Here is a 12,075-nt window from a genome sequence, read left to right on the forward strand (position 1 = left end):
CACATGGATACTTTTTTTGTGCCAACTACTAAGTTAATCAGTGATTCTCGTGTGATCTCTTCTACAGAAAGCAGAGACAGACCGGCCCATGGTCAGGCAGATTCATTAGTCCCCAGTAGTCGGCGCGTGGTCTCCCCTCCATGCCTGCCGCTTCCTGGTGTCTTATTCCCCTCCTCCCAACCCTGCCTCCTGACGGGATTGGCCAATGGTTATTAAAAAAAATAGAGCAAACACAGGCCTCAAGACCTACTCGCCCCCCCGCCGCAGTCACGCTATTACAGGAATCCCTCAGCGAGGTAGGAGCCCCGTGGACCCTCTGCCATAGTCTGACCCTGTTGTGCTTTACAGCACGCAACACGCACTCGGCGCGTGGTCTCGCCTCCATGCCTGCCGCTTCCTGGTGCCTTATTCCCCTCCCCCCAACCCTGCCTCCTGACGGCAGCCCTCTGCCCGGCAGCCCCTGCAGCTAAGGGCTCCGAAGCAAAGGGTGGCTCCAAAAGAGGCGGCTCCAAATAGTGTCTGCAGGTTTCCACAAGGTAAGCAAAGGAAGACAGCCGCCAACAGACACCAACTAAACTGCGAGTGTGGCATGGGTGAAGAGTTGAGCAATCACTCTATTCCAGAAAACCCTCGCCACTTTACCTTGCCTCTCCATAAGGTTGACTGCCATAGATTTACAACACGCATACTTAAATAGATTAGTGACCACCAACTTGAATACATTCTTGGCTGGACTATAAATGTTGCACTGCACTATGCACTAACATACTGTTATGTTATGTTACTTGGCATTTGTATAGCGCTTTATATATCATTGCTACGTCTGCAAAGCCAATGTTAACTAACCTATAGCGAACGGTCAAAATTAGCCTATGTCACCTTACACAGGTATAATAATCGTTGGCCTGCGTCACATCAAGACAAGATTGTGAATGTTAGCATGTGCCACACTTGGAATCGACAACCTTGGCCTGCGCCGTAGCTAGACAGGATTGTGAATGTTAGCATGTGCCACACTTGGATGGAATTCTCAACCTTAGCTTGCGTCACTTTTAGACAGGATTATGAATCTTAGCATGTGCCACACCTAGATGGAATAGTGAATGATAGCAGGCACCACACCCAGACATAATTGCAAGCACAGCTATGCCAACTAACCAATCCACTAACAATTTCATCTCTCTGCTTACACCTCTCAAACGCTAACCAAACACAACCACAAGCCTTAAACGAAGCAAACCGCACAAACTTCACTACACTGCAACAACAAAACAAACCGCACATACACTTGCACAACAGCACATGGCGACTACCGACCGTAAAACACCCCAAGCCCAGCCAATGGACCCACCGGGCTGAGGCTGCCAACAGCACATCACTGCTATCTTGCACTTGTCCAGCTCATTCCCACTAACTCACCCCCCCTCTCCCTTTTTCAGAGCCGCCAGAGCACCAGGGGACCACTCCGGTGGCGATAGTGCACAGTACAAATATCTTTTAACATTAACATATCCACCTCAGCCCCCGCTCCCCAGACCGCCTTCAAATAGTCTACTACAAACTGGTTTCCAGGTAAATTGGATTAACTTGATGCACTGCCCCCATCTACAGGGCAGTTGTGAATAGTCCAAAGAGTGTGTAGAAATATTTCAGAAGGGACGCTCAACCAGAGAGTAGAGTACCATGAAAATTGTATTATGACTCTCCTAAAAAGTACTCTACTATTCTGGTTATGTTATGTTATTTGGCATTTATATTGTGCCCTGTAGATCATTGGAATGATCTCAAAGCGCTTGTGGGTTGAAGGCTGTCCAGGTCAGTTGAGAGAGTAAGGTACAGTACAGTGCTTGGGTGCACTCAATATGTGTGAAGCCAGTGTGATCTGCATGATGGTTGCTGCATGCTAACACTAGGTGCAGTGGTAGTGAGAGATCAGTCGAACGTGTGCAGTCAGGTGGTTGGTCTCCGAGACTGCATTCTGGCAGCATTAGTCCTGTGGAGGATGTTTATGTGTGCAGCTAGGCCATTTTTCTGCGGGGTGTAGCTGCATTCTAACAGGTTGTTGAGGTGTTCATGGAGAATTGTTCGTATGTGTGCAGCTATGCTGAAATTGATCCAGGGGATATAGCTGCGCTCTATTGTTTATTGGTGTAAAGTGGAGAGTGAGCATAGTTGAGCGTCTGGAGTGGATGATTTGCTCTTAAGAGCCCACTGTTCCTGGTTACTTTCTGGGTCTGGATGAGCTGGCAGTGATCATCCTCATGTTTCGCGGTAGCAGTACTCCGAGGTCGATTCACAGGTTGGACCGGAGTATGTTATGATTTGTACGGTCAGAGGGTCATTATTCTTAGGCTCAGCACTATGTGTCATGGAACCTGTTTTCTGGATCCTTGGTTGTGGTTTATGGTGGCTTACAGGGTAGGTCTTGGCAGGATACTGGAACTAGGTCAGGATATATCTTGCAGCAAAGTAGTCCTACCGGGCAGTGGTGCTAAAGGACAGGCTAAACAGAGGCATTGTGGAGCCCAGTTGTTTTAGTGCCTTGGGTGGGTTTGTATCTTGGGTATGTCGGACAGAGTAGGGAGCGAATGGGTATGATCAACTTGATGGCACGAGAGGCTGCTGGTTCTACGTTATTTCGCCGAATGATTTTACATCGTGGGACTTTTCATCGCCACCCTTTCATTGCCAAAAACTCCCTTTTTTTTTATTTATGGGTGGGGGGGCTTTGCCCCCCCAAACCTCTCCTTACTTAAATAATCATACCCCCAACTGCACCAAACACCCCGCTCCCCCATAAAAAAGTTTTTTTTAAAAAGTTTTTGGCGATGAAAGGTCCCACAATGTAAAATAATTCGACGAAATGCGTGTATACCGAGGCTGCTAGGCCTGTGTAGTAGAATCGGAAAGCAGAGAGTCAGAAGATGTATATCCTACAGCCAGCAGGACACCAAGGCTGCCAACTGTGGCGCCACAGTTCCCAATTCTGCCTTGATATCTTATTGGTCGGTTTCTGAGGTCCCTTTCCTCTGTATCCCTAAGAACACTTGCTGGCCAGCTGTAATACTTTCCAATTTAATGTAATTGAACTCATGATTCTAGAGGTTTTGGCTGACCAAGACGGTCTTAATCATGGTTTACGGAAAAAGCCAGGTTTTTAGAGCTTTACGGAAGGACATGTAGTCTTGGAAATGTTGAATGTGACGAGGAAATGAGTTCCACAGAGTTGGAGCCAAGGTTCAGCAGGCGGACCTTCCAATCTTGGTTGAATTGGAGGCTGGAATCATTAGTCAGAGGGCAGTGCTTGACCTTAGGGTGCATGATGGATGGTAGGCTGTAATCTTCTCTTGTAGGTATGCTGGGCTGGTCTTGTGCACTGCTCAGTGGGTTATGGATATGATTTTGAAAGTGTCTCTTTGCCCAATAGGGAGCCATTGAAGGGTGTGGAGATGTGATCCCTGTGTCCCAGTGCAAGAAGGAGTCGGGCAGCAGCGTTTCAGGTTCTTTGGAGTTTGTTAACTTGGTATGCCGATGTACTCAGATAAAAAGAAGTTGCCATTGTCCAGTCTCGATATTACAATGGGCATAATAGCAGCAAGTCTTTTGGGGTAGGTGAGGTAAGGGAAGATGAGTCTTAGGAGCTTGAGGTGGTAGTGACAGGACTTTGATACATTATTGATCTGACGGTAGATGGTTAAGCCCAAGTCCATAGTGCACCCTAGGTTTTTGACTATTTCGGAGGTGGGGCGGGGGTGGTCACAGGGGAGGGGGACCATGGGAGTGGTTGACGGAGAAGGGTAGTGTTGCCACACAGGATGATCTCAGTTTTATCTGGGTCTCGTCTCTCGAGATGGGGTTGAAAGAGTCGAAAGATGGCCTTGCGGCGGGCAGAGCACTGGAGTCAGGGGTGGGCAGGATAGAAAGTTTGGTATTAAGGGTTGCCATCCTGTCTAGTGCTGTGTTGTAGAAATGCAGGGAAAGGGAGTCGCAGAGCGTTTGCATGGGCATGGTCTGAGACGAGGTGCAGGAGGATTTAGTGAATTCAGAGATCATCCTGTGGAGGTTTTTTGCTGCTGTTGCGGCAGTTCAATGTTTGTTTATTGCAATAGGCCTTTCTGATCTCGGATTTGTAATAACGGTGGTGGCGGGCGAAAGTAGATCTGCTGAGAGGGGTTTAGATTATCGCCATTTGCGCTCATGAGTTATTTGGGCTTTTGAAGGTCTTCAGGTGGGGCGTGAACCATTTGGGGCATGGTCCTGTGTGTGAGGCTGCGCGGCGTAAGGGGGTGAGAGGAAGTAGTGATTCTTTAAGCTAGGAGTCAAAAGATTCGATGGTTTAAGGTCTATCTGAGATCGGCAGTGATGGGAGACTATCAGGGCTTCAGCTAGGTCAGGGAGTACCTTGACTTTCTTCCAGCATTTGTGATCATGTGTGCGGGCAGGGTGAGTCTTGGGTGGAGGGGGTGGAGTGTGGATAGAGAAAGGGATGGCAGAGTGGTTTGTCCAGGTGAGTGGTTTGGGACTAGATACAGAGACAATGCCATAAGAGCTTAAGATTGCATCACAGGTGTGACCTCCAGAGTAGGTTGGACCTGTGGTGTGTCAGGAGAGGTTGTGTGCCTCTAGACTGTCGACCAGGGGTAGGGTCATGGAGTTGTTTGGCACATCAAACCAGACATTGAAGTCCCCTAGTAGTGCGAGTGTTTGGTGGTTTACCTGAATGATAGCTAGCGAGTCGCAGAGATTTTTGGCAAAATGTCTGTCATACCCGGGGGTGTCTGTATATGAGTAGGAAGCTTTGAGTGAGTGTTGACAGTAGAGAGAGTTTTACTAGAAGGGATTCACAGTTAGCATTGCATGGCTGGCTTTCGGTGAGCGAGATGGAAAAATGGGGTATATAGAGGATCACTACTCCGACTACCTCTGAAGGGTCTGTTGTGGGAGATAAGCGAGTATCCTGGGGGGAAAGCCTTGTGCGCGACTGGTGAAAATCGTCAGAGAACCAAGTTTCGGTGATGAAAATGAGGTCAGGATTGTCAGAGGATAGGAGGTCAAAGATGCTCTGTTTCACGCCACGGAGCAGGCATTGAAAAGGAGGCAGGCGACTTCATGAGGTGTGGTGGTTTTCCTGACGCTCGTGGCTGAGAGGGCTTGGTTGGATTGAGAGGCAGTGGGTAAGGTGTCAGTCGTTGCGATACATGATGTGGTCAAAACAGTCTGGGTGGCTGAGGTGAAGCGGGGGAGTTGCTGAGCTGCGCGGAGTGCAGGGGTGCAGTGGTCCTAGTGGGTCTGCGCTGTCCAGGAGACTCTGGGATTTTGAAGGAGTGGTATTGATGGTGAGGTGTGTGGGGTGGATGAAATGCGTGTTGGTGGAGGGTTGACAATTATGGTGCAATGTGGAGCTCTGCACAAGTGGGTGAATGCTAGTGCAGGTGTCAGAGGGGTTTTGGCAGGGGTGGGGGAGGACTGAGGTCAGGGGGGAGGTCTGGGAGAGGGAGCTCCTGCGTGACCACGCCAATGCTGCGTTAGTGGCGGGTGTTAGCGCCAGTGAGCTCCTCTTGTTTGAGAGTTGGAAATTGCATGGGGTGTAGGAATGGGGTTAGTGGGTTATCAATGGATGCCCGGGGGCTGACAGAGGGTGGGAGGGGGAGGGGTGGGCTGACGAGTGTGCAAAGTGGGTAAGGGGCGGGTTGGTACTTGACATGCCAGAGCGCTCCTCTGATCTTAGAGTTAGAGGGGGTGTGGTGATTGAGGGGAGGGTGAGCGGGGTCAGAGTGTGTGTGTTCGAGTGCAGAGGTCAGAGGTCGCGGGGTGAAGTGGCATGCAGCAGAGGTTCGTGAATGAAGGAGCTAGTACGGTGCATTATTGTTTGGCGGGGTGGTGCAGAGGGGGTAGGGTTGTGGGGGCGGAGAGGCGGTCTTGGTTGTGGTATCACCGTCAGGTTGGGCGGGTCAGTCATGGTTGTGGGATGCAGCAGTGCAGCAGGTGAGCGATGTGCGGGTCAGAGAGTAGCTACAGATACAGAGGGCTAGGACAGAAGGTGTCTGGGTCCATGCACCCAAGATTAAGATAGCAGCAAATGTAGTGAGAGTTAATGCAATAGCAGCAGCTAGATTTAGGACACCTGGATAGACACCTGGATAGAGGGAGAAAGGGCCTAACACGGGGGCACAACGTTTACTGCAATAACAGTGAATTCAGTGACAGTAAATGCAATAGCAGAACCTAGATTTGGTGACATCTGTATAGAGGGAGGACGCCTAGGTTTCACAGAATGGCAGGCAGTAATTAAATACACCTACATTTGAGACACCTAGATACCAGGAGAAAAGTCTAGGTTTCACAATACGATTGGTTTTTAATTGCTTGCTTTCACAGTGAATTTCCTAGTGCCGGTGATGGGTGTCAGTGGTTTGTGTACTTATTTCCGGTGGTAGTGTTGTATTATGGGGTGAATGCAAAAGTGGTTATTGGTACCAGTGTGATTGTGCAAATGGTTGAGTGAATTTCGCAAGTATTGGCTAAAATGAGGACTGACCAGGCATTTCAATGTTGGCCTTATGTTTTATTAATAAAGACCAACAGTCAATAACAATAATTACAAATCAGACAGCTCAGACGTTATATTGCGCTAGCATCCTGGCCCCAACCCCTTACAAGCATAGTCCCATCTTAATAGGCATATCACCACCCTTCATTAACAGCCCAACAAGGAATTCTATGCACACCATACAGCCAACCACCCACATACTCCCTCACAGGCAACTCTTCAATCTCTGTCAACCCCAGACAGGCATACCAACACCTACAGGCACATCTCCAACAGCACCACACATACTCAGTGGCCCACATGCCACATCCATATTGTAAATCCGCACTTCAGGTATGCTCAGAAACATCACCACCTTCCATCCATATTCTCACAGGCACATGTGCATGTTCCCTTCATGCTACTAAACCAACCAAAGGAACATGGGGAGGGGGGAAAAGAGTGAGGGGAGGGGGGAAAAGAGTGAGGAGATGAAAAGAACTGAAGGTGGAGAAAAAAAAAAAAAAAAGAAGGTCTTGTGGACAAGTTGCCAACTAAAACAAGAGGGCATCGCTTCTAATCCGATCTTGGATGGTCCGGGGAAAATTACCATCTCCATGGGCTTCTCTTTGAAAATCTTCCAAATGTGGGATTGCAAAATAAAACAAACACCAATACAAAAACTCATCATTACACCAAGCAGAACAGAGAAGAGAGGGGGTGTGGTCTACTCAAGTGGCTAAACTGTAGACTTTGGAATAAGATGTTACGAACTGTCATCCAAGCTTCCCCACTTTATCAAAGTTGTGAGATTGTATCTTCCAAATCTTGGAGTGCATAGAAATAAACTGAACACATGTATAATGTGTAATTTTAAATCTAGACTGGGAGGAGCAGAAAAGGAGTAGTTGCAATCTAGCATCTAAGTGGCCCCCTTTGGAATAATAAGATCCAGGTTCTAATTCTGTCTCCTTCATTTCACCAAACTGTTTGATCCGTGGAAAAGAAAATCACTGTATGACCCTGTTCTAAATGGCAGTTCTAATCAACTCATCATCAGTATACAGCACAATATTACACCAAAAAGACTGGTTTGGAGAGGTGGGGTTTAGAGGCAATCGGATGGTCTGGGTTATAATCATGTGGGTAATTCTAGTGCAGCAATCACCAAGTTGCCTCTTGCAAGTCTGGCAGTTGATCTGCCTACTTAGTACACCTTAACCTTTTGCTAGTTGGGTTTGTCTGTCCATTATCAATATGCTGCAGCTTTGCGTTCCCAATAAATGATGCAAAAACAATACAATGGTCAATTATCATTGTATAAAATACAATACCTTTCCCCGTGCCACATCATAACTGCTGCGCTCAGATGAGAACCCTGCTAACATATTCACATTCTAAAAACCTGTGCAGTATTTTCCTTCCTACATTCCTAGATGATATGAACAACAACACTAGCACTTGCTAATACCTCCGATTTCAACATTGCTCAACTGATTAAAGACTTATAGCTCATTGTTTTGGCTTCATCAGTAGACCCCTTCATGGCTTTCTGTTGAGCCTGCATGTTCACCGACCAGCAGGTTTACGAACCAATGTTAGAACATATTTTAAAAGACAATTGTTTGGGCTAATCTTATATGGTTAGAACATTTGAATAATGCGGAGCCTATACGACAGATACAACCTTCTAAAGTGTCAGTCTACGTATATAGAAGCTCTTAAAGAGTAACAAACAGGGTAAAAGCTGCTCTTCAAAGATTCACTCTGTCCAAAGATCTAAACATGTAGTCCATCCTGCTATCACTGGCATAACCCGTCCTGCGAATCCAGGCTATGTGCAAGAATTTCAATTCAACAACGACCTCTTGTTGTACCCGGTCAGGTACAAGCAGCTCAGTATTAGATCTAGTCTTCCACATATGGAAACAATTGCATTGAAAGGGTTAGCCACGTCACCTACCCAGTGTGCAATACTACAAACAACCCTGAACATGTTCAGATATCACCCTTGAGTTGTACAAATATTGCCCAGGCTGAGATGGGTATGCCCAGACAAGGTCCCTAGTCTGTTGCGTCCAGAGACCCAAAGAATGTATTTATTTATTGTTTATTTATTTAGCACCTATACACAGGTGAAGTGCTTCAAAGCGCTTCGAGGCGGGAAGCAACAAGGGAATACAGTAATCATTCTTAGGCCTTGAAGATTCTGAATGATCTAAAAGGAAAAACTAGCATACTAGGCCTTACGACATTGCTGCTAGTGCAAGTGCATGAACGTCTCACTGATGATGCCCAATGAGGCTGAAACATGGGTGAAGTTGCTTGTGGTTTTGTGCAAAGGGGATGTAACCTAGCAATTTGGGCTATGACGAAGCCCGATTTGCATATTGTCTTTCCCCCTTCTGTAATGACATGGCAAGCTTAAAACATTATGGCCTGGCGCCCGCCCAGAGCAAAGCCAGTGGTTATGATTTATTCACTAAGTGCACAGAAAACGCAGGTCGGGTAGGATTTTGTCTAAATCAGAAGTCATATGCAGGCACTCAATCCACTAACCTACCTGCTTGAAAGTCAACAGTGACCGAAGCGGGGCATTGTCAGTTTAAATATATGAGTGGAAAAGCAAAACCAGATGCTGAAATACCAACACAGGCACAAAGTGCCTGCGAAGTGCATTTGGTTGCGATGCAACCGTGGTTCAATAGCTTCCCCGGCTGTCCCCACAGAAATCTGTACTTGCACTTCTCACCCATTTCCATCATATCCTCCTTTCTTTTTTGAAGATAAATGTTATCCTGACAATGATGGAATATAATCTTCCTAGTAAGGTGGTCCATCCGCCACTGAAGGCACGGTGGTTGGATGAAGTATGACTATCGCACCAACCCATATTTTGCGGGAGTGAATCGTATTGATGGGTTTTGTCACGCAAAAAGCAGACAACCTTTGAGGGACTACAAAAGTCCCAACTTTGCTTCAGGCCCCGGGTCGTCCTGATGAAATACTTTCTAGCTCTCTGCACACTTTGTGTGAAAGTTGGCGCGCCGGGAAGCAGGGCGGCTCTCCTGGAGCCTTTGAAACATCTTCACATGTTGGTGATCAAAAGAGCATTTAATGGGAGCAATTAGACATTGATATGAGGCGCAGGGGGCTATTAGCAGGGACTTTTGTCCATTAAGAAATGCAGTTGGCGGTGAGGAGAAATGGTGTGTGAAATAAGACTATGGTTTAAAATCCAAGTGAAATTGTTTTGTCTCACATTAGTTTGCATTGTTCCGTGCAGGATGGGGAAATAAAGCTAAATCCATACTCAATTTACTTAACATGTTTCTTTGACAGTTTTTATAGTGTAAGATTAGTTTATTATGACATGCTAATTTATGTTGTTGTGGGTGTTCTTTTCAATGTATTTGTAGAAACAACGTCTTAATAAATAACATCAACTAAACCTCGGTAGATGTGTTTAAATGCTTAAAATGGCCTAGAATTAATCACTTAACCAAAGAATGTGATTCTGGGCAAATGATTTACTCTCACTGTATCTTATCAGGAGTCCTGGTAAGCTGTGAACCTAATTCAGTTCATAACTTATCTTATTATAAGATAAATGTAATTATTTAAAAAACACACTTATACAAGTGTATTTAACACCACAAAGTTATTGTCCACTTGTCTTATTCATGGCCCTTCTTGTAATGTCACTTCTCATGGAGCCTATAAGTATCAAAGACTGGTGATGACCCTTGCAATGCCCCTTCTGTTAGGTCACTTCTGTTGGTGTCAACACATATGCAAATGAGGACGTTTGTTTATATTTTGCCTCCGAGGGCCTGGACAGAGCTCTAACAGAAGTGTCCTGCATGTGTAAATTGTCTTACCGTTGCCTTTAATTTCTGTGCTATATATGTGGTAAAATGCCTTCTGCCACTAATGTTATCAAAAAGGTGGATTGGGGGCGGGGCACGAATGACACCACATGGAACCGCGCGCACTGGAGGCCGCTTCTGATGCGCTGCCATGTCTAAAGTGTCCTGTGAAACCACTTTGTAAAGTTGGCCACCATACATCAAAATGATGTTGGAAATAACGTACCATTGCTCAATTATCTCTCTATTGCCGTCTCGACTGCAACGGAAAATAAAATTACAAACCATTTTAGGTACTTCGTTAAACCGAGCGACTACAAATCGTCTGAGCCCATCAAAACATAACTGCCATTTCGGAGAGATTTGCACAGTGATCTATCATCTCATACCAAACGAGCCTATTTCGTATCTCTCAAGATCTGGGAAGTAATGTTTCAAAACTAGATTAATTCAAAACCTTCATCCCTCAATTGCTGCAGAAGTTATCACGAAGCACATGTGAGCAGTTCACTAAGATGCCCTTTCTAGGCATCGGTAGTTTATACCATTCCCAATAAGTAATCTTAAGAAGCCCTTAAACAGATCACTGAATATGTCTTCAAGCCCATTTTTTATTCGGGTTTGTATGTTTGCTTCCTCTCCCAAACACATTTTAAAATAGATTGGAATAATCCACAGCTGGCATGCCACTATTTATGTATGTGCATTAGGTTTTAGAAAGATAACGCATACAGTTAAACTAAAATCGGCTGCGGCTTAATGCCCTTGCTATTAAGAGCCCACGGCCCCAATTGCAAAATAAAGGGCACGGGGCGCTCATAACGTCCCGAAGCACAAGTACAGAGCAAGGTTAAATAAACGATGAGGATGACAAAACACTGCACGGGCTGACCTGTTGGCCACCTCCGCAGCGCTGGACTCCTGCAGAGGTAGGCTGTGCGTTCCAATAACCCTGTCACTACCGCCATGCTAGCGTCTACTTCCCATGAGAGAAACGGACCCTAGCAACGCACCGACCACTCTTCTTCACGTGACCTCTGATGTCATCCGTGTGATTTCCGGAGCAATAAAGCGGTTCCGGAGCAATTTCAGTGAGCGGGCGCCGCGGGCTGAGCAAGAGTCGGGACTGGGCGGGAAGATTGGGGCTGCCGGTGCAAGTGCAACCGGTCCCTGCCAGCCTTTGACTTGCAGCGGTTAGGGTGGGCATTTTCTTTGGAATACCTGGGACGTTTTTACAGATCCTGGAGCGCCCGACTTCGTCTTGTCTAGCGGCAAGGTTCTGGCTGCCAGGCTACAGGAACAGCAGCAATTTGTGTGCTCTTGGCTGGCTGCAAATACAATTTGCATTTTCTTCGGGATACCGTGAACGTCCCTGCAAGACATCCGATTTAAACAGGGGAGTGGGAAATTACATGTACTGTAAAAATCATGTTCAGCTCTTCAACATGAAAGGTGTGGATGGCTAAGGGACAAGGCCACGGTGTATGGTGGTGTTTAACTGATCAAAAGGGGCTAATCGAGTAATTTAATGTTACTTTGTTTTTAGTGTGTTTTAATATGTTTAGGATGGGTGGTTTTAGAGGAGGTCGGCTGGGGCTATCTGCGTGATTTGGGATTGGCACACAAGCATTTGTTGCAAGGGGGAAGGGGCATCTTGCTATGTGGAAGGCGGATGGG

The 12,075-nt window shown here is 46.5% G+C and overlaps 1 protein-coding gene across 2 annotated transcripts in view; it reads right to left on the reverse strand.

Annotated features, from left to right (window-relative positions):
- Nucleotides 1-11,432, reverse strand: part of ERAL1 (Era like 12S mitochondrial rRNA chaperone 1) — a 72,557-nt gene extending 61,125 nt beyond the window's left edge. Inside the window, exon 1 of one of the 2 annotated variants that reach the window (XM_069615308.1) lies at nt 11,291-11,432. In XM_069615308.1, coding sequence (XP_069471409.1) covers nt 11,291-11,366 — 76 coding nt within the window. In that variant the 5' untranslated portion in view covers nt 11,367-11,432. The remainder of the gene's footprint in view (nt 1-11,290) is intronic. The other variant, XM_069615309.1, reaches the window with a different exon arrangement.
- Nucleotides 11,433-12,075: the final 643 nt, after the last annotated feature.

Source organism: Ambystoma mexicanum, chromosome 9 (genome assembly GCF_040938575.1).
Source record: "Ambystoma mexicanum isolate Mex_15411 chromosome 9, UKY_AmexF1_1, whole genome shotgun sequence".
Taxonomy (NCBI): domain Eukaryota; kingdom Metazoa; phylum Chordata; class Amphibia; order Caudata; family Ambystomatidae; genus Ambystoma; species Ambystoma mexicanum.